Raw genomic sequence first — 27,705 nt, forward strand, 5'->3', positions numbered from 1 at the left:
TTTGTAATATTAATGGAGATGACAAATGGGTAGGGGATGAAAGTAGCTAGGCCGCCACCTATCTCTCTCTGTTAACTGCTTTTGGCGGTTTGACAGTTGACATACCAAAGATTAGCTTAGACCTAATCAAACTGTGATAGACTTTCCAACTTTTTTCTGCAATAAGCAAAGCTTTGCTTATTTTCAATCATCACATTAATGCAAATGCAAAATTTCTGCTACTAGTTATTTCAATGAGAGTATCTCCCAACCCTTCCTCCGTGTTCTATATTGGTTGTGAGATACTTTGGATTAAACAATTTTTCTTACATCTCCCCCGCCCGGAGCCCAGGTATCATATACACCCCCAAAATAAAGAGCCTTGAATACTAGAAGAAAAGCACCTATACCGGATTTCTTATAATAAGAAGACAGTTCTTTGAATTCTTTAATATTCCCTGAACTAAACTTTAGGATTCATACTCAAAAACACAATCCAAACTCAAAACTACAAAAGATCAAAATTCATACATGAAGTCCCAATCTAAACCCAAAATACAAAAATTCATGCACGAAACCCTAATCCAAAATCAAAACCCCAAAATACCGAAATTCTTACATGAAACCCCAATCCAAACTCTAAACCTCAAAACGTCAAAATTCATACTCAAAACCCTAATCCAAACCCAATACCCCAAAATGCTAAAATTCATATCCAAAACTCCAATCTAAATTCTAAAATTCCTACCCCAAAATCCAATCTAAACTCAAAATTTAAAACCACAAAAGGCCAAAATTCATACACGATCCAAACTCACAAACCTAAAAAATGCCAAAATTCATACCCGAAACTCCAATCCAAACTCAGAACTCCAAAGTTTATACCCAAAACCCTCATCCAATATCTAACTTCAAAATGCCATAATCCAAACTCAAAACACAAATTGTCAGAATCGTAACCGAAGCCCCAATCTAAACTCTAAGTCAAAAGCCCAAATTCACACACGAAACCCCAATCCAAACTCAAAACCCAAAAATGCCAAAATTCATTCCCTTAACCCCAATCCAAACTCTTAAATGACTCAAAAATGCGAAAATTCATTCCCATAACCCCAATCCAAATTCCAACTCCAAGATGTCAAAATTTAAAATCAAATGACTAATGCGCTTGTTCATAAATAGCACGTTGCTTCAATTTTCTTTTCAAGCGGCGGTGTACAACAAGCCTAAAACTTCATGTGTAATTCGTAAAATTTTCCCTTCAAGGTTTGAAGTTTGGTTTTTGATTTTTGGATAGTGGAGTTTTGGTGTTTGGGCCAACCCAGCATCCCACTTTAGGGCTACAAAAATTAAAATCAAAACCACATCAGTGTGGTTATAGATTTGGAAGAAAGAAATGGCAATAGCATCAACATCGGCCTCAGCCTCAAAGCTCTTCTCTTTTTCCTCGTTATCATTCCGTCTGCGAAGCCTCACAACCGCCTCTAGTATCAGCAGCAACTGCAGCACCACAAGCAAGAAGAAGAAGGAGAAGGAGAAGCTGAAGCAGAGAGTGGTGATAAAAGAAAAGAGGAGAACGCGTTCTGATAGAGAGTTCAAATTGGAAAACATTAAACGTTATGGAGATACTGCCACCCACATTCCAGTCATGCTTGGTGAAGTTTTGGATGTATTCTCGGCATCCAAACAGCTCCGGTACTTCGTCGACTGTACGGTTGGAGCTGCTGGGCATTCCTCTGCGGTCAGTAATCACTCTTCATCTCTCTTCATTTGAAGTTTTTGTGAGTTGGGTTTTTGGATTTATTGTTAATTACTTGCAGATAATTGAAGGCCATCCAGAAATGGAAGTGTATGTAGGACTTGATGTTGATCCTGTGGCGCTTGAGAAGGCTCGAGCACGGATCAACTCTGTTTTGCATAACCCAACTTCTTCGACCCTCAAAGCTTCCACCTTTCTGGAGAATTTCAGATATGTTAAGTCTCTGCTTTGCGATGTGGATGAGACACTCCTTGACACTGGGATTGATGGGATTTTAATGGACTTGGGAATGTCATCAATGCAAGTGAACGATCCTGAAAGAGGGTTCAGTGTGCTTGCTAATGGACCTCTTGATATGCGAATGGATCCTCAGGTAACAGATGTTTCGACATTCGTATATCTAATGGAGACTGGGAAAATGTTTTTTAATTTTTTTAAATTTTTTTTTTTGTTCTCTAATTATGCATATAAAAAATTTGAGTGTGTAAGTGTAGGCTGCCTGGTTTCTCCATTTTGAAGTCTTTTAGCTGGTAGAACTTTGTTATAGACTGTTGGTAGAACTTTGTTATAGACTGTTGGTAATCTTATTGAGTCAATCTAGTATTTATGGTGATAATTATTTCTCTAGATGGACTCCATCATGGAGTCTTTAATACCATTCTCTCTATACTTGTCCATCAGGGTTGCTTGCGTCAGTGAATTAACTCAAATGTGATGCCAATTATACTGATGTTTAGGCTATAATCACTTCTCATCAGAAGCATATGGTGAGGCTACAGTTACGCCACATGCATGTACATGCAGCAAATTGCTGCCCTTGACGATATTTTACATAAGTATGAGGATTGGATGTGCCATGACCTTCATGAGGATTTAATATTTAGGACAGTTGAGGATGGACTGCTGTACATTGCCTATCATGGGCTCATGTGGGGTTGAAAAGATTTGAATGGCCCCAATTATGATCCCCTTGTTATAATTTGTATGAACCTGTGACTCTTGACTTCTGGAAATAGGCTTAGTTATCTATTTTCTTTTCGAAATTAATGCCCGCTGCCAACAATGTCTGTCTGCTTCATTGAAGTTCTAGGTGATATTGTAGGGTGAATGAAAAGTTTCTAGGCGGAATGACATACATGATTCCTTTGTTTTACCGGTTGCATCATCATTTTAAATGTTTGTTTCATTTAATTGATTGGAGTAGGGCTATGACAGGCAAGTCTGAAAGCTGAAGACATTTTAAACTCTTGGCCAGAGACTGAGGTAGGGCGCATCCTGCGAGAGTATGGGGAAGAAAGTAACTGGTACTCTCTTCAAAATAGAATTGTTAAAGCCCGATTGAATGGTGGATTGCATTCCACTGGTGATCTAGTTGATCTTATAAAAAGTGCGACTCCTCTGAGTCGAGGTAGGTATCCTCTTGTGCTCTGTTGTGGTTCTACTTTGGCCTTGCATTGTACATTTCTGTCAAAATTATAGTACCTTTGCTTGTTTTGGTCATGGCTATGCAAAAAAAGTTTCAATTACTAAAATCGAATTCAATTGCAACAGAAGGAAGGCAAGGTTGGATTAAGACAGCTACAAGGGTCTTTCAAGCTCTGAGGATAGCTGTCAACGATGAACTGAAGACTCTGGAGGATTCTCTTTATGCTTGTTTTGACTGCCTTGCACCTGGTGGTAGGCTAGCGGTCATCTCTTTCCATAGTTTGGAAGACAGAATTGTGAAACAAACATTTCTGGACATAATCAATGTCAAAGATGGAGATGGGGATATTGATATGAATGAAGAAGAAGCGCGGAAGAAAGATTTGAGAAAGATCAAGAATGACATTGATGAAAGTGAAGCATGGATCAAACAAATGGTACAAGGCTTGAGAGGAACAATTCTCACTAAGAGACCAATTACACCATCTGAAAAGGAAGAGAGCCTGAATAGCCGTTCCAGAAGTGCTAAGCTGAGGGTGATTCAGAAGGCTTAGTTTAATTATTTTGATGAATTAGGTTTTGAAGACATTCGTACAGCAATATTTATCTGCATCTCTGGTGTTTTCCCCATTTTTTATTCACATTTTGTTTAGGTTGGGAGTTTAGATTATATAGACATTTTTTGTTTTTGAGGAATGTAATTCCACATATATGAAATATCTCAAACCCTAGAGTGTTCATTCATTTGATAGGAACTATTTCCTTGCAAATATGCTAGACGTTGGTGTTGGAAGCGTAATGACCATGTATTAGAAATCTTCTCGTTTCTCTCTTGTTTTTTTCTTTTGATAAATTACCAGAAATCTTCTCTTGAGTTATTATAAATCAAGATGCAAAGTTGTTTATCTTTCACTAATGAGTGTAGAATAAATAATAATTTAGACTATTGCGTGTATTAATTAAAAAAGAAAAAAGAAAAAAGGAAGAAGTGGTAATGGTGAATAATAGTCATAACGGGGGCGTGGGCAAAATTGTATTTTTGCAGTGGTTGTGGGTTGAGAGACATTGAGAGCTGCTGAGTTGTCATGTCTTTTCTTTTCATGATCCTCTATCTTATCTCAAAATCAAATCCGAATCCCCTCCTCAACTCTCAGTGACATTTAATATTCGACGCACACATTAAAACCACTATCCTCTTCCAACTCAAAACCAAAAGAATTTTTTTTTAGAGGAACAAAACCAAAAACAATTTAAAGAACCAGAACTGGTGAATTTTCTTCCCCTCTCTGTTCCCACTATTCTCCCCAACCAAACAGAACTATGAAAATAATAAAACACGGCTTGCAGACAATTTGATTTGCTAAGGGTTTTGATCTCTTCCTTTCCAACAGTTCATAATTTAAATTTCTATGTGTGCTTTCCTGCATCTTAAAATATCATTTTGCAGCAAAATGAAGACACTAGCTATCAAGTGGCATGAACAAGTACATGGGTTCTCTCATATGCCAATCTTCAACCCCAGGTTCTTTTTTCTAATTTTGTATTGCAATTAGCAATTTTATCTTGACCCATCTAAGAAAAGTTAGCAGTGATCGTTCAATGGTTAAAAAATCTTTGCTTTTATATTTCAGGAAGAAAATTGAAGTGATAAAGGTAACTAAAGCAACCAGCTTAAGTTCAGAGTCAAATGCAAAGAAAGCAAATTTGTGTGCTGCAAAGAAGGAAAGAATTAAGCTGCCAAATCATGATGATAGCTCTGGTGGCAAGACTTTTCACATTAGTGAGTTTCTCAGCCACCAATCAGGAATTGAAGCCATGCTTAACACCAGAGCCTTAAAAAGCTTTGAATCCCTTGATACTGATACTTACAGGTCATTCCCTTGGAACCCTTTTGTGCTTGACTTCTTCCATGTTCACTTGAAACTTCAAAAGTGAGTCTAAGATAGGAAAAAACAATGCCCTTTTTCTGTGCAGATGCACCCTGCCAAAGCTTCAGCTTTTGAATTTTGAAGCTGCTCCTGTGCTGGACTTGAGAGTGACCCCAACAAATGAAGATTGTATAGTTGAGATGCTTTCTTGCAGGGTGAGTTTCAAATCCCATAAATGCTTACATATAAAAGTGAACTTGTAACATTGCAAAATGAGGATGCATTTGATGGATTCTTACAAATTTGATTTGCAGTTTGAGGGTTCAGAAGCCGTGGAACGCCAAAACAGCCATTTTTCAGGTGAATAAAGATTGGGTGAGAGTCTTGTAACTTTTAGAAGAGTAAGTTTTAGTCCATGGGAATATCGAATTTACACTTTCGAAGGAAGAAAGACTTGTAAGGTCATCAAATGCTCATTTATTTTTGAAAGCCTTTATTCTAAGGGCCTGGCTGCAAGGCTCTTCATGTATTTCTTTGAAAAAGAATATCAAGCGTCTTCTAATCTTATGGTCTCTATTTACAGCATTCATGAGAAATCACATGTCGTGGGACACAAATGACTCTGAATCTTTTTTGGAGGTTGATGTGAAGCTAAAACTCACTCTTGAGGTTGTTAAAATTTCGCTTGCATTATCCTTCACTCTCTTTATCTTTCTCCTTCGCTTTCGACGCAATAGCCGATACATGCCATTTTCACCTGTCATTAGCAGCTGTTTCTAGTTTCTACTTGCATAATTGAGCTGGAATATAGGATTTCAATAGCATATGTTATGTGCAGATTTATACACGCCCTTTCACCATGATGCCAGTATCAGCTGTTGAGCGTCCTGGAAATTTGTAAGTACTTGAAGCTTTGTTTGTTTCTTTCGAACTTTATATAATTGTTTTTGGGCAGAGATGAATTCAAACTGTGCAAGTGTGATGACATGCAGAATGATGCAAGCCTTAGTGGATAGGCTGGTGCCATTGCTTCTGCAGCAACTACTACAAGATTACAGCAAATGGGTTGTTGATAAGCAAGCAGTTGGATGATCTTCCATCCATTTCTGCAAACAGAGATAGATGAGTAAAACAAAAGAAGACGGAATGGGGAGTCGTAGTTTCCAGCCTAAGACGAAAAGTAATCCCTTCTGCATCAATCTGAACATTCAACTCTACTTTCCGGCGACATTATTTCAAGTTGCGGTCATTCTTTTGGGGAGGAAATTGTTAACTTGCAGCTTAAATTTAGGTCTAAAACTAAAACCTCCCCACAATATCCTTGATCCTTATGATGATGTCCTACAATTTTGCGTATAGATATAAAATCTGTTAAAATTCCCGACCAAGAGGAGATGTAAATTTTTAGTTTTGTGCCATTTTCGTCTGTATATCTTAAGAATGTAATGGAATAACATTGTTAGTTCATCAATTTATGACATTCAAGTTAGAAGGAAATTTGTCAATCCCTTGCTTTCATGGTTTTATCATTGTCACCTTACAAAGAAGAAAAATTACAATTGTAACCAAATCCGTGACTTCATTGGCAAATGCCATGACACATTGGTGGATGCATTGCATCATGCTGCTAATAAACAAATAGGCCAACAACAAATAAATAGATTAAAAGCATTGCGTTTCTCATCGCTTCCTCAAAGACTCCCTTGGCTGCAGGGAAGAAGGCATGCCAAAGACTCGTGAAAATAGCAAAATAAAATCACAGCATTCCGGGCTGGATCTGATGGCAAACAAAAAAAACTAAGTCTCAAACTGCGTTCCTAAAAACCGTATTACAGGTAAGTTGCATCATCTGATACAGATCCAAGAAAACATTACAACTCAAAATGCAATACAACAAACTCGGCCAAACTAAAATTCCACTCCATTACAGGCGGCACAACCAGTTCAGCTCTCGACGGTTGGTCAAACTAATATGCCACCTCCATCACCGGCGGCACAACCGGCACAACCAGTTATCTCGACAGTCGATTATGTTCAGCAAGCTCCTCTGACACACACAATAAAACCTGTCACATTCTTATGTTAGAACCACAATGAAGGTTATATTGCGATGAAAAAACAGATTTAGAAAACAAAGGGAGCGTGCATGGATGAGTTACAAAGAGCGACTCAGAGGAGACTATTTTGACACTACATATCCAACTGCCACTTCTAATGCCACACTTTGCTAAGCATATAAACCACTATGTTTCAGCTTTCAACAGATAGGTTTATTCCTCTCTTTACAGAAATTAGTGTTTTGCAGAAAAGAAGCTGCATGAAGACGACAGCTACAACCACCTTAATTCTTATAAACCAAAAACATAGAAACTAAAGCATGGGAACCCATGACACATAACAAAATGGATGGCTGATAACATGCACTCGGTGACATTTATTAAAAGGCACGCAACCTTGATGTTTGTATGTGACCTCAACATAACAAAAAATTCAAAAGCATTTTACAAACAATGCATGTAAAGATTTTTTTTTTTTTTTAAAGTATATCTTACCATAAATCAGTCCCGATTCCTGGAACGACCATCATTATGTTTGTCATTTTCATATCTTCTTCTCTCACTTGATCTAGAATCATCATATCTTGCTCTCTTGTAATCCAGGTGCCTATCTCTCTCAGTCTCCTTACTTCCCCCTTCTTCATCTATGTTTCCATGCCTTCTAGAATCATCATATCTTGCTCTCTTGTAATCCAGGTGCCTATCTCTCTCAGGCTCTTTACTTCCCCCTTCTTCATCTATGTTTCCATGCCTTCTAATTCCACGCTCCTCTTCAACATCCTCTCCATGCCTTCTATATATACGATCATCTTCATTGTGTTTGTCATTTTCATGCCTCCTCCTAACCCTTTCAGTCTCCTTACTTCCCCTTTCTTCATCTACTTTACCATACCTTCTATTTCCACGCTCCTCTTCAATATCTTCTGCATGCCTTCTATATTTGCGATCCTCTTCATTATGTTTGTCATTTCCGTGCCTCCTCTTCTCCCTCTCAGTCTCCTTACTTCCCCTTTCTTCATCTATTTTTCCATGCCTTCTATTACCACGCTCCTCTTCGACATCCTCTACACGCCTTCTATATTTAGGATCTTCTTCATTGTGTTTGTCATTTTCGTGCCTCCTCCTCTCATTTGATCTAGAATCATCATATTTTGCTCTCTTGTAATCCATGACTTGATCCCTGTCAATATCCTTATTTCCCTGTTCTTCCTCCATTTTCCCAAGCTTTCTATTTCCATGCTCCTCTTCGTGATTTTCTCTGTGCTTTCTATATTCATGATCCTCTTCGTCTCTTCCATGCTTCCTTCCCCTATTTTCTTCCTCCTTGTTGTGTCTTCCACGTATTCCATGATCCTCTTCATCCCTTCCGTGCTTTCTACCCTTATGCTCCTGATCATCCTTGCTGCGGCTTCTACCTCCTCCACGCTCTTCGTAATCCTGATTACCCCTCCTACTAACCCATTGTGGTTCACTATCCTTGCTGTGAACTCTGTCCTCACGTTCTACAGTCACATCATCATCAGTATCAATCCTGCCACTTCCTCTACTCTTTTCTGTTATTGCACCTCTACTTTTTCTGGACCTTTCATAGTCAGATTCATCATCCACATCATAATTTTTCCTGCTTTTTCCACTTCTAACATTGTTGCCTTTGTTGTCATCCTCCACGACAAAATTATCTCGCTCTACATTTCGGCTACCATGCTGATTCCTCTGCTTCTCAACTTGACTTTTTTTCCTTTCCATCCTGCTGTCAGAATCAGACTCATCCCCAGAATCATGCCGCCTGCTTGGTTTCACATGTAGTTTCTCCTTTTCAGCTCTACTCTTCGAGAAGTCTTTATCAGAACCAGAATCTTCATCAGAATCATGCCTCCTACGAGGTTGTTTGGATTTCTCAACTTCCTTTCTGGATCTGCCCTCAGCACCATCATCACTGGTAGCAGAATCAGAATCATCAGTGTCATTCTTTCGGCTCTTATTATGCTTCTTTACAACCTTCTGCTTCTTTCTACCATCAACTTCTGAATCATCTTCATCGGAATCATGCCTCCTATGAGGTTTTTTGAACTTATCAACTTTCTTTCTTGAACTGTCCTTCGCATCATCATCACTGGTGGCAGACTCGGAATCATCGGTGTTTTCATTTCTTCTTTTATTGTGCTTCTTTGCAACCTTGTGCTTCTTGCCAACATCAACTTCAGAATCATCTTCATCACTGCTGCTAGTTCCACGGCGCTTCTTCTTTTTATCAGCTTTCGGAGGACTACCACTGTTATCGGTATCAGAAGAATCATACTTATGCCTTTTCTTCCTACTTTCTTCCTTCTTGTTCCGCCTAGATTCTTTCACACTCTTTTTCTTATCATCTTTTTCAGCTTTCTGCTTTTCCTCCCCATGTTTCTTCCGCGAATAGTCCCTGTCCAAAAATGCATGCTCGCTTCTCTCCTGAGGCCTGCCATCATCATTTGGACCATTCTTCCGACTACTTTTCAGTCCATCATCAACCTCATCAGTATCTTTTTCTGTTAAATCAGATGAAGCTAGTCCAAGAGCAGCTCTTAATGTTTCCATTTGCTTCTCCTTCCTGGCAGCAATTTGGTGGGTCTGTGTATCTGAAACCCTGGTTAAGTGACAAAATATAAATTTAATCAAAAAATTCAAAATATCACATTTCAATGTCCAACTTTTAATCACATTCTATTGAGCAGCAAACTACATGCAAAATATCCTACTATAATTAGAGAATTAAAGATATTACTATTCAAATATGCAAGCAATTCTCAACATTTCATACTTTAACCAAAAAAGAGAGAAATTACTTCTTATCGGAAATCACAACGGCGGTGGATCCACCGAGCTCCTCGGAAGCAGCTGCGGCTTCGAGAGTCTTCCGAGCCTCCTCGAGCTTCTCCGCGATCTCAGCATCCGTAAAACCCTGATCGATGAGCTTATCCTCGAGCACCACAAGCTTGAGCTGAATCTGGCGCTTGCGATCATGCTCGAGGATGTCCCTGTTGGCCTTCTTCATGACGCCGCCCATGCCCTGGTCGTCGTCAAAGCCTCTGGAAGAATCGGCGACCTTTCCGGTCCTCGATTTGATGAAGAACTTGTTAGTCTGTATGTAACCATTGGTCCCAGACCCCCTTGGAGTTTGTAACCCTATTCCGTTGTACATCTCGCTCTTCAAAATCACTGTTCAATCACAATCGGTACTAAAATCAACTCGCAGAAACCCTAGATTCAAAAACAGGTGGATACAAATCCAACGCAAAACGAAGAAGGGCAAGCAATTGATTTCCGGGGAAACAAACAGAACCTGGATTTCGCTAAGGGCGGTGTTTGTTGAAATTCCCTCGCTCTCTCTTCGTATCACAAGCAGAGAGGAAAGATACAGATTTATAACCTCTGTATTTTTTTCTGTTTTAAACCTTTTCAGGTTTGGAAAGGAATTTCGAGGAGAGGCCAACTTTACAGGCTTTGGAATTTATAAAGGCTTTTTTATCACAAATTGTGCCTTAGGTTTGTAAAATTATTGTCTTTGATTTTTTATGTTTTTTTAATGACATTATTGGTCATTCCGTCAAGTTTAGTAAAAAAAAATTTATTAGATTGCTGATGTGGACGTTAAGTGAATTAAAATTAAAAATATATATATATATTATAAATGAAGAAAAAAAATTAGGAAAAAAGAAGAAGATGGGTATGAGCTGGGGATGGGTCTCTGGTGGAGGTGGGGTTGGGGTTGGAATTCGGGCAGTTGTTGGGGGATGGGTCTTGGGTGGGGTTAGGGTTGGGATGGATCTTGGGTGCAGATGGGGGTTGTATAGTGGCATTGGGCTTGGGAGTTTTCTGGATAGAGAAAAAAATAGGGTGAGAGAGAGAGAGAGGGAGAGAGGGAGGGATTGGGGGGGTTTGTGGTCGAGTAATTGGGAGTTTGTCACATGTATAAATATTATTTCCGTTCACATGTTCTATTTTTCACTTGCAATTTTATACAAAATGTTAATGATGAGTTTTATAACCCAAAGTCTGAAACTCAAAGACCCTAATCTATTTGATTATTTTCTAATTGCATGGACATGGCCCTAAATTATCTGATTATTTCCCCATTGCCCAAAATTAGACTTAGAGAGAGGGCAAATTTTAAATGATAAATAAGAACGATTATGTATATATTTATATTTCAAAAAATATTTGTATTATAACATCATTTTCATTTCCAGTTGTATAGACCCCGTTCCCTCTATGTCCATTCAATCTGAACCTTGCTGCATGAATCCACTGTAAGACCAGGAATGCCCTCAATGATCCCTTCCTCGCCCTCAAATTAATCCACTTTTATCTCTAATCAAGTGATTTCAATAACTCATATCGTCAACTATTGTATAGAGTCGAACAACAAAATTTCAAATCCTAACAACAGATATACATTTCTATTGCCTTATATATTCAATACAAACATCAGGGACAAGCACTGCATGTATCCGGGTGTAATTCTTCCCAAATCTATGGGGCACCCAAGCTAATTCACCACCATGAATTTTAGGTGGGGCATAGGCATATTAGACACTCAACTTAGTCGCCTCTAAGATGGATCAAACAATCAACTCTGCTTGCGTTTTAAGCATCGGAATACCAGACTTTCAATCCTCACGTGTATCGAACAAGACATAAAACCAAGCGACGCTACAGCCCGACCCAATATGAACGTCCATTGGTGTTGTGAATGGGTGAACTGGAGGGCGATGTCACAGTCCATTCATACCAAACCTGCATCACATTCCATAGGAGCTCATTCAAAGACTCATTATTCATAAAAAAAAAACTACAAACTCAGGAACAGATGCACAAAACACACTAATTATATGCTCAAGATTCTGACCATGCATAATGGCCTTGAGATTTATACATTCTTTGTAAACAATAAAGGATTGTCTTTTAAGGGTTTACTAATCGTTACCTTGCTAGGACGGCAACAACGCCAAAAATGTACTTCAAGAGAAGAACCAGGATGTAGAGAAATGGGTGTCCTCAGTGGGAAAAATATTGGAAACCTGAGTACAACAACATACCAGGTCAAATAGTGCAGTGATTTACAGATACAAGAAACCAATAATTTTTGGGTTCATCAAGATGATAAACAGCATGTAAGTCTTATAACTACCACATAAGTTTGAGCTATGATAAACAGCATGTAATGTAAGCCATATAACTACCAAATAAGTTTTAGCCATGCTTTGCTTCATGTGTTTACCATTTGTAGCATAACCATGAAAATATAAAATAAATAAAAACATTTTAACAATTGGAAAGAAAAAGCAAACATAGGATGACAAGCATCAACCGCACAAGAAAAGGATAGTAGGGATCCACACCAGCTAAACATGTTTGGTGTTGACGTTGACGGTTCAATGCCAAGATGAACTTCTTTGTATAGAACAGCATCAAAATAGCCAGCAAATCCTGAAGGTGTAGAGAAAAGGGTAAATCAGACATTTCCTAATACAAACGTCTTAATTAAATGTGTGCATGTGTTTTTCTCAGCATAAATACTCAGATCTTAGTCTGCTCAAAGAACAAATTCAAGTAGCGGTTGTTAAACATGGCAGGTGCAATAAACCAAAATCATTGCATTGCATAACCAACCCACTAATGCTTTCTCAACCCCGAAACAAAATCCATATCTTCCAACAATGTTCAGCAAGATTTACAATATACAAATTTTGACTATTTGCATTCCTCGCCTTTTCCCATCCTATCATGCATACTATCATTACATGTGCATGCCTCAAGCACTTTTTTTATTGTTCATTTTTGCCTCCGTAACAATAAATGATGTTTAACATTTCTTGAGAGTTTTCCAGGGTAAATTCATTTCATATCGACAAATGATACCCAAAAAAGAGGCCCAATAAGTATTGATCGGATTTTAACATGAACCATTCATATTTTTAAAATTTCCAACATTATGGCACATGATAATCATTCAAGAGTCAGCAGTACAATCAGAGGAGAATTCAGTCACATTAACTAAATGCAAACACCCTAATGACATTCTTGAATCATTCAAGAATACCTATTTACCAAAAGAAAAATGATGCCACCACATACCGTGAATCATGGCCGAGCCAGTATCACTGGATACTCCAAACTGCAACTTCGTGTACCGGTTATTGCTTTTGTCAATTGAGCGATTTGGATGAATAAACGTGAACACCTATCTTAGTTGAAAACAAGATATCAGATGCTTAAAACAATATATCAAGTCATGGTGAAACAGTTGATGAATTAAGACTGTTTACAAGTTAATAACATCAAATGCGCCCGAGTGAAAAAATCTCACAGGTTGAGGAGGAGCAAGTCTTGCAATGTTGTGCAATTTAACAACATAAGCAGTTTCAAAGTGTGCAACATCTTTATGCGACTTAACCTGAAACATAACCACAAGAAGTTGCTAAGGAATCCTCAAAACAGATAGTATTGGGACATCTTGGGCACAAAGACACGAGCATACATCATTGTAAAGCTTTGAAGCAGTCACCGGTTGGATGAAACTCGTGTACCTGAAAAGAGGCATACAAACTTTTATGAGAGAAACACTAATGAAAATTCAAAACTATTGATGCTGAGCACTTAGATAAGAAATCTGGACAGTTTCCCCACAAGATATCCAAATGTCAATACTGATTTTTGAACAAATCCTGTCCCGAGGGGGGCACCTTTCACGTAAAACTTCAAAATAAATGTATACATACGATGAAGGTATTGAGATTCCATCGTCCTTCAAAAGTCTCTGAGCTCCATCAAGGCACTCAGGAGATAGCTCATTATCACCAAATGAACCCAATAATTCACTCACCTATTACACAATTGAAGGCAATGGTTTTAAGAAAACCCAAAAACAAATAGATGATTATTCATGATAATACTTGCATACCAAAATGTCAGCTTTCTCAGGAGCATCCCAGTAACGCATATCACTTGAAATTATGGAAACAATGTTTTCCCACCCCTCTAGTTTAACCAAGCTCTGCTCCAACAAACACAGATACGTCAATATATAAAATGCAGACCATGAAAAAGAGGGGGGGGGAGGGAGATGGGGGGGGGGGTGGGGGAGTCTAATTCAAACAAACACCTATATCAACTTTGCAACTTAGCACAGAAAGAAATACAATAAAGAGAATTTGCAACTCACATGCAGTGTAACGACTGCATTTGGATTTTTTTCCACAGCGTAGACTTTAAGCTTGCGCCCAGTTTCTTCAGCTGCCTGCATATGAGAAGGAGATATAGAGTGAGCATCAAAATGATCTGCTACATGTAAAATCCAGTCTGGATATAAACAATTTAGTCCAAAAGTAATATACATAAGATAGATAAGGCACCTGCAATGAAGCCCTTACAAGAGGTCCACGTCCTGCTCCTACAACCATCAATACCTTGCCAGAACAAATATGAAGCCATGTCATGACCTTCAGAACTTTTGTCATCAAACTTAATAAAGCACAGTTACAAGTGAGCAGCTTACGGTGGTCACTGAAGATGCCTTGTCATCTGGAACCCTGTCCTGTAAAGCTTTACAAATTGCCCTTTGGTACTAGAAAAGGTGCAAAAAAAAAAAAATTTACAATTGTACGCAATAAAAGAAACTACACCTTCTAGCAAACATTTGAACCAGTAGGTAACAAAAGTAATTTAGTTTGCAATGTCATCCCAATATGTCTTCCTTTTCCAAAGAACCCCTGGCCCCTCCAAAACGTAGATAGAATAATTACATATTAAATAAAGCACTTCATTCCCCCAATTATTTCACACTACGATGGCACACAAAGAAAATAACGATATCAAAATATCTGAAAAGATTATTTATGCATTTATTTGCAAAGGCAGGCATACCTGAATGTATTTCATCGTGTCCTTTTCAAATGTCTCATAGGTTTGAGCCTCTAGATTATCCATGAGAGGCTGCATTAAGAATAGCAGATTTAGCCTAACTTGAATTTGTTTTATAAGAGGATGGGCAATCACTACGTGTGTAGGATTCGATATTTCAACAAATAGGAAAGGAACACTTAAGAAAAATACTAGTACCAATACAATAATACAAGAGAGCACTAGGCAAAGAAACTGTACCTGTAAGGGTGACTGCAGGAAATCCCTGTAACCAAGCTGGCATAAGAAACTTAAAGGATCAAGAAATGTAAAAAAAATAACTGATACACATTCAGAGAGAGAGAGAGAGAGAGAGAGAGAGAGAGAGAGAGACAGACAGACAGACAGACAGACAGACCTCAAACCGTTCTTGCTCAGGAAGGGGATCCATCCTTTGGTAGAGATAACCAACATAATCCAAATACGGCCTCAGGGGATGTTTCTGGACACCTGAATGTCAAGAATGCTTTATCACAATTCATTGTATTAAACTGAAAGTGTTTTTCTAGTCTTAGGTATCATATAGCTTGTTTCTTGATATTTGTTCTGTGTTAGTGGAATAAACATATGTTTTTTTTCCATTCATTGTTTCCTTCATATTTGCATCTGGATCTATATGATCCTGAGGATCAGAATCGAAGAAAGTAATTTAGAGAACAAAGCGTAGCACTTTAAAAGCCAGTCAGAACTCAGAAGCACTTATATGAAACTAGTCATGACAAGCAATCAAAAGCACTTGAAAACGAAACAATGTTCATATAATGGCGTAGCTTTTCTGACTCAACTAGTTCAAATACTTGTCAAACGAAATGATTACTATTTCAATGATCTACTAGCAGTATTTAAGACAATTCACTTGTAAACTGAAGGTAGGTCTTACCGTCAACATTATTATCATTATTATTGGCAGCTAAATCTGAATTTATCCTGGGGAGACTGTGTACTGGTTCTCCAGATAGAACTATCTGAAAATAAATTTTGCATTCCAAAGATTAGCAAACATTGCAGGAAGTTGACCATAAGATCTAAAACTAATGATGTCTATGAAGAAATTTTGCAACTACGAAACCATAATTGGGTGGAACTTGCTGGAGATTTTAAGTAACTTTGGAGCACTGTCCAAGAAAATATTTTGAAAAAACAAAAAACAAAATGAAGTATGGGGTTGCTTATACTGCAAGTGCAGGGAAATGGGAGAAGGAACTTCAACAGAACAAAATACTGTTGATAACTCCTTCATCAATACCTGTATAGAATGATTGAAAAACCCACTGACTAGCTTTTGGTGGCGCTTTGACAGACATGGATAACCCCGTGCATTTGTTAAAAAGCACTGGAAAATAAACAAGACCATTGTAAGAAAATAAGCAGTAATCAACTTGAGCTTTCCTTAATACACCAATCAGCATATAATTACATCAGTACTGATTATGGCTGCTCTAACAGACTCCCCAAACCAACGTCCAAGTGAGTTTGCAGAAGGTAGTGAATTCCTGATGAAAAAGAACGTTCACTCAAAATTTAAAAAATATGTATGCTACTTCAGGCACAGTGAAAACAAAAATCATAAATCAGCCAAGTTATACAAGAATGGTCATTGCTAAACTTACAAAACATCAAGGGCAACAGACAATTGACTGTGATGTTCACATAGCAGACGAAATGAATTCCAAATCTCCCAGGAATCATCCTGCAAGAGGAAAAAAAAAGTAAGGAAAATGAGGTTTATCCTCTGGTATGTCAATCATCATACCACCATAAGTGAAATAATAATCAAAATAACAAAAAAGGGGGGAGATAAATAAAGGTTATACATATTAAGGAAACCTCAAGTTCATGCAGAAGGTCTACACCCTGTATAAGTTTGACTACCCTACTCAATCTACAACTACACAAAAGAGGCAACTCTCCACTCCTCACCTCCCTCTTTGCTACAAGACATCTAACAACAAAGCCTTTACACAGATTCCAACAAAGCACCCAATTTGTTGGTAGATTTAGCACAAGACTTGTCATTCTGGTGGTTCAACAAGGGCCATATGCAACAAAGGTTGGACTTCTATGTACAGTGCAACATTTATGGGCCAAGAGTCATGATATACGTTCAAACTCAGTGGCTGGAAACTAAGAGGTTCCATCAAAAGAAGGAAAAAAAATCATCAAAATGGAAAATCTATTTTGAGAACTTAAACATTCCTTCAAGATGAGATGGAGATCTAAGCATAATCAGAAGGGACTTCACTCACCAAATTACTAGAGTTCACCACATCCATCGTATCGTTGTCTGTCTTGACCAATGGAATCCGCAGCCACAACTATAACAGAGCATAACAAGAAATGATAAAACCCAGCTTCAAAAGTAGAATACACAAAGAGGTTGAAAGATGTAAACTGTTTTGGATTGACAAATGTACCTGCATACTGTTTAGTCCTTGTAAAATCTGATTGACACACCTAGCATAATTAGCACAGGAATTCCCCTTTGGAGCCGGAAGAAGGCATGCCTACACCCAACAATAGATAAGAATAGAGGGCCAGCAAGAAAACAAAATTCAGTTAATAATATCCAGAATCAATTTGGTGTAGCAAAGCACAGGAAATTTTTAAGCATGGCCTGTGATAACAATTCCAATATTTTGCAACACTATATCCATATTTACATAAAACTATACCCACCTGCAGGGACAAATGAGAAGCCCATGCTATCTCTTGCTTCAAGGTAATTTCAGAATCAACCCGGAGGATCTCATCTTCTGAATCTAAGTCAATCCATGAGCTAATTTTTCCTGAATAAATTCAAGAAACCACAGTGAGCAGTCAATGTATTAGGATGCAAGAAGATATGTGGTTGAAAAGTACACAGAATGTAAGCTTATTAAAACAACTCCATTCTTATTCAGCCAAGAAATCATACGGCATAATGCAGAGAAACGTAACCAGAAAAGCTAGACTTAGCCAGCTTAACCATCAACCTTATTGGCTTACAGCCAAGACATTGTCCATCCCGATGCAGAGGAATCCCACATAAAAGTAACCACAAAGCTAGACTCATACAGCTGAAACATCACCCATAACTACTAATTCCAATCTGAAAACGGAAACCACACTGCCAATGAAAAGTTTCTTTGAGATGCAGATTATGATGATCACAGAGCCATGCACTTGCATTGCAATAAGAAAAAATAATAATAACAAAACAATCAAATAAGCATAACTTCATAAAAGATACCAACTACCAGTGACATCTTTCAACAACAATTAATGAATTTCAAGCACATTCTTATACTGAAAATTGAGAAACATCCAACCCAGCAAGTAAATCAAACCAAAGTTCCACATAAGAGTCCTAATTGATTCGGAGGCCTTTCAAACAATATTAACACATAAAAGAAAAACTTTGAGAATAAAATAAAAGGGTCAGACTGACCATGGAGGAGACAATGTAACACAACAAATTTGTCTACATAAGTCCATACCCACAACATGACTGCTCCATTGTGAAGGACTCAAAACCAAATCTGACCCAGCAAATGGCAGAACACCAGATACTCCACTTTCTTTTTGCATTAAGCTTGGTCGATAAGCAGGATCCATCTACATCATCAGGTTGAACAAGAATCACTATCCATTGTCCAAGTTGTGTATCAGAGGATAAAGAAAGGGAACAGGAAAAGGAATGAAGAAACAGACACAGACAAACACCTTAGTGATACAATCAAGATGCTGAACACAAGTCAAAAGATTAACTGCATACAAACATGTACTGCTTTTGATAAAGGCATTCATGACCAAAAAGGCAATCAAATAATTCAAAGGACTTCAAGAAGACATTACAATCCTACATGTTGAATGTATATCATTATTTTCTAACATAATCTTCAGGGGAAAATACATAATTGAAAAAGACAAATTATATCCAATAAACATTAACACACAGTTATGAAGCATACAAGGTAGTTTACTCTCCTCATGTGGAAAGAGCCTCATTATACCATGAGAGGCAAGCAACATATTCATTTTATGTAACATGTTTGTCTATGGAAGTAAACAAATAGTACCTTTGTGGCTCAAAGAAAAGTCCTCATACCCACCAATGATGAGAAAAATTACAAAGGTATCACAAATTTAACAATGTAGTTTACAGCCTAAAGGTGAAACCAGAGCTACGCTTCACCATTCAAGACCACCAACAAAGCCTTACTGTCGGTGAGCTTACTGACCATTCACACAAAACAGAGCCATCTCTGGCTGTATGTGACTGGCTAATTAGCCACCATGAGCAAAGAAATTGCACAAATGTCCATGAAGTAACATGAAATTCAACGCATAGTCTTCTAAACAACTAAGCAACACACAAATAATTGACAAGTAAATCATCGGCATTTACAGTAATTTTAATCACAAATTGACGTGAATGTAGTTAGTGGACGTAGAGTGAAGCTGCATAGTCGAGCAGCTGCACAAGCAACAGCCACTAGCGCAGCATTGTTATAGGTGAGCTTACTGACCATTCACATCAAAAGAGCAGCTGTAAAGCCGATATGTGACTGGCTAATTAGCCACCATACAGTCGTTCGAAAATAAACGACATCGAAAATATTGATCATTTCTAAGCATAAACAGAAGAATCAAATGAAATACGAAACAGGAAAAATAATTGTAAATAATAAAAATTAAAAAAAGAAAAGTACGGACCAGAGGAGCCACGACGAAATCGAAGGAGCCATGGGAGAGATTGAAAGCGAGGACATGAGGCATGTCATCGTTGAACTGGGTCTCCACGCCACAATAGCGAGATTCGCTCTTATCTCCTGCTCTTTCACCAAGCGGCATTTTGCTCTGAACAACTTTACTTGCCCAAAGAGGAGAGAGAGAGAGAATGAGAGTGTGCAAGCAGAGCAGGGTTTGGGTTTTGGTAGGGGTTTTGATTGATGTCAACGGAAATGGAATGCTGCCTCTAAATAGGGTTTGCTTGCGGAGCTTAGGACTAGGGTTTTGGGTAGCCGGGTTTAACCGAATGTTTAACGGGTTTTAAAAAATTGGGTAACCCAGGAAGTAAAGGCCCAACCTAAGAACCAGGCCGAATGGGTTTTACAAGATTCTCCTTCCTGGTGTGGGAGGAGTAGGGTGGTGTATGAATCATCATCAACTTATGACTACCACAGTCGGTCCAAATACATGAATATTAGTTTTAATGTGATTTTCTTTTTTCTTTTTCTTTTTTGTCTATTTGGCAGTATGTTCACATTGTCTTCTCAGTTGAGAATTAAGTGCTATGCATACACAACATTGATACGATAATTTAGATATGAAATATGTGTATATGCATTCGGTTTTTATGTTTATATAAATGTGTGTATTTGCCTTTAGTTTTTATGTTAAGTTTGTAGGGATATGTGTATATGATATTTGGTTGGTATTTGTAGGATTCAAAAGTAATTACAGATAATTACCTGCATTTCATAAGTGGTTCACTCAATTTGAGATGCGCTTCAATTTATTTTGCTTGCGTTTGCACAAGTATGATCAATCAATTCGAGGGGTGGATAATCCATGAATTTTCAGTTGATTCACTCATCAGCAACTGGAAATTCATCCGCTATCTATCCTAAACCCCGATCGTTCATAAATGTGCAATCACGAGCAAATAATTTGAACCGCATCTCGAGTTGAGTGAACCACGTATGAAATTTAGCTAATTATTTGTCAATGCAATCTATCTACTCATCAATCCTACAAATACCAACCAAATATTATATACACATATCCCTCCAAACTTAACATAGAAACTAAAGGCATATACACATAGGTCATGTTTACGTATCAGTAATGGGTATGGGAGGAAAGGGAATGATTTCCATTCCCGACTTCCCTGCGTTTACTTGTAATCAGGCATGAAAAAATAAGTGGACCCCACCTCAAAATCCGTAATCACATCCCCTTAGAACTAGGTATCAGATCAACTAGGGGGAGTAGTCGATACGGTTCTCATTCCTATTTTCTCTTAGTAACTTCCGAAAATACCATTACCACTTTAACATAATCCCAAAACACCCCAAACCCTAAATAAATAAATAAAAACTCACACCAAGAAGTTCCAAGACGCTCAAACCCTAAAAAAAAAAAAAAAAAAACTCATTTCCAAGAAGTTCCATGTATTTAATGTATGAAGATTATGCAGGTTATTATTATTTGATTGTTTACTAGTTACGTAGGTGAAACATATATATTTATTGGAGTTTATTTTTTCATTTGAAATTGGCTCTTGACAAAGGTGTTATTAACATTATCATTGAACTGGGCTCTTGTTATTCATCTTGTTCGGCATATTGATTCCTCATGTTTGCACCGCCTTACTGGTTTGTTGCAGGATTAGTTTGGTCTCCTTAGCCAATTTGAGAATTATATATGTGTTGTGGTGAAAATGTGCATGGCATTTTAATAATCAAATTAATTTGAATTCTGATTCATGAAAATTAGTAAACAATAACAATAGGAATCAACCTCATTCATTTGCTAATTCCATATGTTTAGTAAATAGCACAATGAGAATGATTCTTCCCATACCGATTCAGTAGTTCTCCGATTCCTAAATTCTCTGATTCCTTACTTTCTTCATTACTGATACGTAAACAAGCCCATAATTTAATATGATAAAGTACACACATAGTGTCACAATATGCGATAATTTTTTCAAATGGTGTGGTAGTTACATTACGTTTGGATCAGAAAGCCCAAAAGGGCAAAGGAAAATTAGTTATATAGTCTTGAGAAATGGTTGAGCATCTTGTATAATAATATAAAAAAATGTCGAGCATACTTCAATTCAAAATAATGACAAATTTATTCCAAAAGATGGATTTACAATTTAAATTTTATAAAGTTTATTTTTTAGTTAACCTATTAAATATAGTTGGTATTAAATATGAAATTTACAATTTAGCTTGTTGGATGTCTCAATGTGTAAATGGGTAGTGATGCGCAGGCAGCAACCGCGGTGGTTGTTGGTTGGTGTGTCAAGGTGGCGATGATGAAGGTTGTGGTGGTGAAAATGGAGATGGTGGTGACAGCCATGGCAACAGGTGGGATTACATTAGCCTGATTTCTCCACCCAGGTTTAAAAATGCGTTCACCTAATGAAATTACTAGCAACTAGTAGAAAGAAAATCTGAAAGCAAAGTTGAAGAGGCGAAATTAAAAAGTCTATTCATATGCTTCAGTTTGCCAAATCCACAACCACAAACAGAAAGTACTGAACAATGTCGAATAGCATCTACATTCATTTTCACTACATAAAGTTGCTTGACACACAAGCTTATGAGCATATATATGAAATGTAAGCGTCCGAACGAAACAAAGAGACATCCAAGTGCCTCTTGCGAAGGGAACATAATTCAAGCACTTCCTTTCACATTCACACGTCCATCATAATCAGTTGCAGAAACTTGTCCGTACTCACCCTTAACATCCTCTTCAATCTCCTCGAAGTAATCCTCTCGGGCATTGTCAGCCAACATAAGGGCAACCAACCACAACAGTGATGCATCAAGGGATACAAAAGCGCCGCCACCTAGGAGTCCAGTCTTAGCAGTTGGGCAAGCAGTATCAAGATTACGATGAACATTTCGTGATCGATGAAGTTGCTCGGTTATTGTGGGCCATAGCAACAGAGCTGCAGCTAGTCCGGCTGTAAGCCTGTGTAATGTGACCACCACCAAAGAAACACAATTAGAGAGAGGTGGATCAGCATTTTGCAGAAAATCTTGAATGATACATTTTTGGAATATTATATGACATGATGCCCAACTTGAATAGCTACTCTAAATTATATGATGTTCTAAATGGCTGCAAGATCCATAACTAGAGAGTCCGAGCAAGAACAACATCTTCTTATAGGCACTGAAAAGCACAATTGATACATATTATGCATCAACATAATAAGCCTTGAACTATTCAAATCTAAGTACGCTTATATAGATATATGCACAACTGTGAACACTTACAGAGAAATGTTGAAGAATACAACAAAACTAGTGCTTCGGAACAAAGCGGCCTGTGGGAGGGCCTTTCCTTTATATGGGTAAAACAATGACAAGAACCCAGCCACTGTAGATACCAGGAGGAAGGCAAAAGACAGATATCCCAGGACAACTGATGGGTCAGGAGGATACTTGCAGAACACAACACCTTTCCCTGGAATTGGAGTTCCAGATGCAGGCTGTCAAGAGGTCAGAAAACAAAGAATCTAATTAGTAGCCAAGAATACATGTAACTACTTCGAATCAAATCAAAGAAATATAGGAATAAGACTGGATACATTTTCTGCTATAATTTCCACCACCCTATGGTAAATAATCTAAAGAACTGTTCTTTTGTTCTTTTTTTTTTTTTGGGATTAATCAGAATCACTCGGTCGTTGACTGTTAATCAGAATTCATTTACCCACCAAAATTATTTTCAAGCTTAAAGGCAGCAGTAACTGTTGCCTAGAACACAGACACAGAGGAAGAAATATTTGGGACATATGAATTAGAAAGCTGAAAACAACTACTCTTTCCTTGCACTCTTGAATTTCAACCATGAAGACACAAATAATTCCTACAGCCTACAGCAAAAAAAATTCGCAGGGGGCACTCAATGTTACTATTTAACCTTCAATTTCAATCAGGGTGTTTTTATTTGTGCACATGATTCTACTGTCAAAAGACCAGAAGAGAATATCATGGCTATGGTGCATGAGTTCCAAGACTGCAAGTTGAGTAAAATTTACAGGGAAAAGTCCGAAAAAAGACCCAAAACTCAAATGAAACCAATCAATCTTCTTCTGATACAAAATTCACACCAATTTCACCCAACAAACTCTTGAACATGCTAAAATTTTGCAACCACATGATCGCATACATACAGAAACTTGGAGTGTGTATTGCAAATTACCTTCCTGTTTTCGGCAATCACTCCTAAAACGAACGAGAGCACACCGAAAAAGGCCACTGTCAATGACATCTGCTTCACGGTGACAGCCATAGCCGCACAATCACAAGATTACCAGCCTGAAACGGAAAAAATAAAATAAGGGTTAAAAAATCAAAATTCAACAAGAGAAAAACCCAACAACAAAAATTCAACCAAATCAAAATTGAACCAAAACCCAACAAAAACAAAACAAAACATTACCTGATAGAAGGGAGGTGGGGAAATTGAATAATTTTCCGAACCAATTTCACAGAGAAAAGTGTTCCTCTCTCTCTCTCTCTCTCTCTCTCTCTCCTTATCTGTCTCTGTAGGCCGATTTCGCTTTAGTATTCTCCGTCTTTGAGAATCCGAGAGCAAGAGCAGAGCAATAGGCGGACGGTAAAAAGGGAGACTTTGTATTTGTCTTGTATTTATGTGGAAGATCCTAATCCTACACAAACAAGTCAACCGGATCCTGGAATCCCTCCTTTCTATCCGGTACGTGCCAGCCCAGCCAAGCTGAGAGAGAGACAGAGAGAGAGAGAGAGAGTTAACTTCTCGTTAGACTACTCGTTTGGCGCGTTGGTTATCTCAAGTAAGGAAAGTTGTGGTTGTACACACCGTGATGAATCTGGACCGTGTGTAGGCCCAGGTTGGTAGGCCTGTGCGACCCGGCTCATTAGTTTTGGAAATGTTTGATTGATGATGATTGATAAGCTGGGCAACGATCTTATTAGGAAACCGGTCACAATTGTTGACGATCGGACGGTTATAAATATCGTGAAGATGTGGACTTTAATTATTTGTTATTCTTGTGAATCTTTAAGGTGTCCAAATTGCAGACTACGTAGTGAAATGTTGAACAATCTTGACAAGATTCTTCTGCATTTGAATATACGTATATGGGAATATTCATCATTATTTATTTGCTTTATGATCAATGATTCATAAGCAGATTCTTTAATTTTATAAAGAATTCATTTATGTATATTTTAATATTTAAGAAATAACAATAGGATACCATTTTGTTATGGTACTAGATTGTTTGCTAAGGTATTACCTGTACAAGTATTTTATTATGATGATGTTATTTTCACTCACATATTTATTTTTCATTTTAATACTAGTTTTTGTATACGCTTCCGCGCTTGTGAGAGTCTTTATTTTTTAAAATTTAAAATTTATTTTAGAATTAAAAAAGATAATGGGTAGTTGTGTTCCATAAAAATAGGATTCATTATCTTATTTTTCTTTTAATTTTAATTTTTTTAATATGAAAAAAGTGAATTTACCATATTATCCTCATTTAATTAATAATTTTAATTCTTAATGTTTGGATTAACTAAGGGTATTTTCTGATATTTTGAATGTTTCACCATTCTCTATCTTTTGCTTTATATATACTAGCCTCTCTGCACGCGCTTCCGCGCCTGCAAGAGGTTTTTTTTAAAAAAAATTAAATTTATTTTAGAATTAAAAAAGATAATGGATAGTTGTGTTCCATAAAAATAGGATCCATTATCTGAATTTTCTTTTATTTTTAATTTTTTAATACGAAAAATTTTGAATTTACCATATTATCCTCATTTAATTAATAATTTCAATTTGTAATGTTTGCATTAACCAAGGGCATTTTATGGTATTTTGAATGTTTCACCATTCTCTGCCTTTTGCTTTATATATATAGATAGATAAATAGATATAACAAATAACTTTTATTTTTTATTTTAATAAACTATAGTATAATTACAAAATACTTTTATAAGGAATTAAGATATTCACACTAATTTATAGCGGGGCAATGCGCCTATAACAAGCCTGCACGAATCTTTAACGTTAATTGGTATATAACAAATAACAATTAGATCGAACAATAAATAAATAAATACATTTTGGTAAGATATTACTTAAATATTTATTAGGTGGTAGTTATTTTCCATCGACTTCCTTTAAAAACAAAAATTACAGATTATTATTATATCTTTTTTTTTTTGGGCCAGCTTCGTGCTTAATTTACATAGATGATATTTATATATAATTGGAGTTTTTGCCATTTCAGTGTTATATTATTGAAACCAGTGTGCTTCTAAACATACTTCTAAACAATACTCCCAAACCAGTGTACTTCCATTTGGTATTTAAAAAAAAAAAATTAGGGGAAGAAGAGGCTACCCCACACCCAGAGTATGCAAAGGCCCCATGCCCGCCTCTCAATTTTTTTTTTTACACTGTTTGCTGCTTCACTTCTCTGGTTTCTTCATCCTCACCTAGAGACTCAAATGTCTCTACAACCATCATTACCCCTCTTCATAGACTTGTTGATTCATCCCCCTCATTAAACTTTTATGGAAGCAAGGGGAACATAACTTAAGTTTGCGTTGTTGAGTTACTTTGTTTTGCTTTTCGGTTATTTAAAGGTTTATGGTGCTATGTAGGAGTTTATTGGTTATGGTTAAAGGGTTTTTATCACAAACGGTTTTTAACTTCATTAAAATTTCTCATTTTGGTCACCAAATTCTCAAGCCAATCAATGTGGTCTTTCAGTTTTTTTGTCTACACAACAATTTGGTCAATATTATCACATTACGACAAAAAATTTGTAAAATTGTTCACGTGTAATCGCGTGACCAACTTTATAGATACATTATCATAAAAATATAGCTCATTTTAGTTATATAACTCACATTTTTGCTTAACAAGGCTATCACATTTGGGGTCTATTAAGGAGAGTAAATAGTCTTGTCGAGCAAAATTCGTGAGACTTACAATGTGTTATGTGTGGATAGGTTGCATTTTGACAAAAATATGCCTTATGTTGGTCATGTGACCAATTTCAATGAAGATGTTGATGAAATGCAAAGAAATGGACAATGGGCCAAAAGATTAATGACCACATTGATTGATTTGAAAATTTGAGGATTCAGATAAGGACTTTTGAAAATTTTAGGGACCATATGTGATAAAAACCTTGAAATAATAAATTTTGAATAATTTTTTATGAGATTATAACGTCCACAATCATACTATCTATTTTTTAGTTAAAAATTCGCCAAAAACACTAGAAAGCTATTTTAGGAGCTATCTATAAAATTTCAACTCCAACCATACTCCCTAGTTAAAAAAGTCATAAATATATTTTTATATTTTTTCAATAAAGTGTTGACACAAAAGCAACAACAAAAAAATAGTTGGCATTAAATAAATAATTTAAATACTATTCAAATAAAAGAGCATTAAATTATAGGAAGCCACCAGGAGTCCTTTCTATCTCCTTAGATTTATGAGCTCCTAGAGGTCTTCCTATTTAGGAGGTGGATATGGAGCATGATTGAAGTTGTATTTTTTTCAATTCCTCCATAAAATTTGTCTAATTAGGTGTTTTAGGGAGTCTTGTAGATGCTCCCATTTGGTTCATGGGAAAGTAGGCTTGGGGATAGGAAATCAATTGCTTTCCCATGTTTAGCAAGTCCAGGCATAGGAAATGGTTGTTTTACACATGGGAAAGTAACGGGAAAGTGAAGCCATCCTCTCCCCTTGGGTTTTGTTTTCCTCCTCATGGGAAAGTTTGGGAAAATTAGCCAATAATAAATGCACATTTTTCATGACCATTTCGTCCTCATTAACAATTTAAAATTACAATATAGCATTAAATGCAATTTTTTAAATTTGATTTTATATAGGTATAATTGAAAAATTAAACAAACTTTGTTTTACATTCCTACACAAA

General features: G+C 37.0%; 5 protein-coding genes across 11 annotated transcripts; 2 read left to right on the forward strand and 3 right to left on the reverse strand.

The window, feature by feature from the left end:
* The first annotated feature begins 751 nt into the window (after positions 1-751).
* On the forward strand, positions 752-3,989 carry LOC117624449 (ribosomal RNA small subunit methyltransferase H). The gene is made up of 4 exons (XM_034355700.1): positions 752-1,720; positions 1,800-2,111; positions 2,954-3,146; positions 3,290-3,989. The coding sequence occupies exons 1-4, from the start codon at positions 1,376-1,378 to the stop codon at positions 3,715-3,717; spliced, it is 1,278 nt and encodes a 425-aa protein (XP_034211591.1). The 5' UTR covers positions 752-1,375; the 3' UTR covers positions 3,718-3,989.
* A 313-nt stretch (positions 3,990-4,302) lies between these two features.
* Positions 4,303-6,536, forward strand: LOC117624474. 4 transcript variants are annotated; one of them, XM_034355772.1, is made up of 8 exons: positions 4,303-4,529; positions 4,611-4,685; positions 4,795-5,034; positions 5,138-5,246; positions 5,346-5,391; positions 5,615-5,700; positions 5,870-5,928; positions 6,009-6,536. In XM_034355772.1, exons 2-8 carry the CDS (start codon positions 4,615-4,617, stop codon positions 6,121-6,123), a joined length of 726 nt encoding a protein of 241 aa, XP_034211663.1. In that variant the 5' UTR covers positions 4,303-4,529; positions 4,611-4,614; the 3' UTR covers positions 6,124-6,536. The 4 variants fall into 4 exon arrangements, with proteins under 4 accessions (XP_034211663.1, XP_034211645.1, XP_034211655.1 ...); XM_034355779.1 differs by having other exon boundaries at positions 4,307-4,430; XM_034355754.1 differs by having other exon boundaries at positions 4,303-4,685.
* Positions 6,529-10,606, reverse strand: LOC117624457 (sarcoplasmic reticulum histidine-rich calcium-binding protein). 4 transcript variants are annotated; one of them, XM_034355740.1, is made up of 4 exons: positions 9,911-10,595; positions 7,793-9,711; positions 7,584-7,699; positions 6,529-7,097 (listed from the first exon to the last, which is right to left on the reverse strand). In XM_034355740.1, exons 1-3 carry the CDS (start codon positions 10,264-10,266, stop codon positions 7,590-7,592), a joined length of 2,385 nt encoding a protein of 794 aa, XP_034211631.1. In that variant the 5' UTR covers positions 10,267-10,595; the 3' UTR covers positions 6,529-7,097; positions 7,584-7,589. The 4 variants fall into 4 exon arrangements, with proteins under 4 accessions (XP_034211631.1, XP_034211614.1, XP_034211605.1 ...); XM_034355723.1 differs by having other exon boundaries at positions 7,584-9,711; positions 9,911-10,283; positions 10,408-10,576; XM_034355714.1 differs by having other exon boundaries at positions 7,584-9,711; positions 9,911-10,606.
* A 713-nt stretch (positions 10,607-11,319) lies between these two features.
* On the reverse strand, positions 11,320-20,089 carry LOC117624497 (protein arginine N-methyltransferase 1.5). Its single transcript, XM_034355789.1, has 23 exons — positions 19,722-20,089; positions 18,503-18,620; positions 17,703-17,812; positions 17,441-17,530; positions 17,273-17,341; positions 16,637-16,716; positions 16,444-16,519; positions 16,273-16,359; positions 15,907-15,991; positions 15,385-15,476; positions 15,228-15,263; positions 14,991-15,059; positions 14,623-14,691; positions 14,480-14,533; positions 14,290-14,364; positions 14,029-14,121; positions 13,847-13,950; positions 13,606-13,654; positions 13,435-13,521; positions 13,203-13,308; positions 12,467-12,554; positions 12,052-12,145; positions 11,320-11,861 (listed from the first exon to the last, which is right to left on the reverse strand). The coding sequence occupies exons 1-23, from the start codon at positions 19,857-19,859 to the stop codon at positions 11,778-11,780; spliced, it is 1,953 nt and encodes a 650-aa protein (XP_034211680.1). The 5' UTR covers positions 19,860-20,089; the 3' UTR covers positions 11,320-11,777.
* A 2,117-nt stretch (positions 20,090-22,206) lies between these two features.
* On the reverse strand, positions 22,207-24,560 carry LOC117637010. Its single transcript, XM_034371749.1, has 4 exons — positions 24,201-24,560; positions 23,961-24,076; positions 23,030-23,244; positions 22,207-22,721 (listed from the first exon to the last, which is right to left on the reverse strand). The coding sequence occupies exons 2-4, from the start codon at positions 24,048-24,050 to the stop codon at positions 22,421-22,423; spliced, it is 606 nt and encodes a 201-aa protein (XP_034227640.1). The 5' UTR covers positions 24,051-24,076; positions 24,201-24,560; the 3' UTR covers positions 22,207-22,420.
* Positions 24,561-27,705: the final 3,145 nt, after the last annotated feature.

This window comes from Prunus dulcis, chromosome 1 (genome assembly GCF_902201215.1).
Source record: "Prunus dulcis chromosome 1, ALMONDv2, whole genome shotgun sequence".
NCBI lineage: Eukaryota > Viridiplantae > Streptophyta > Magnoliopsida > Rosales > Rosaceae > Prunus > Prunus dulcis.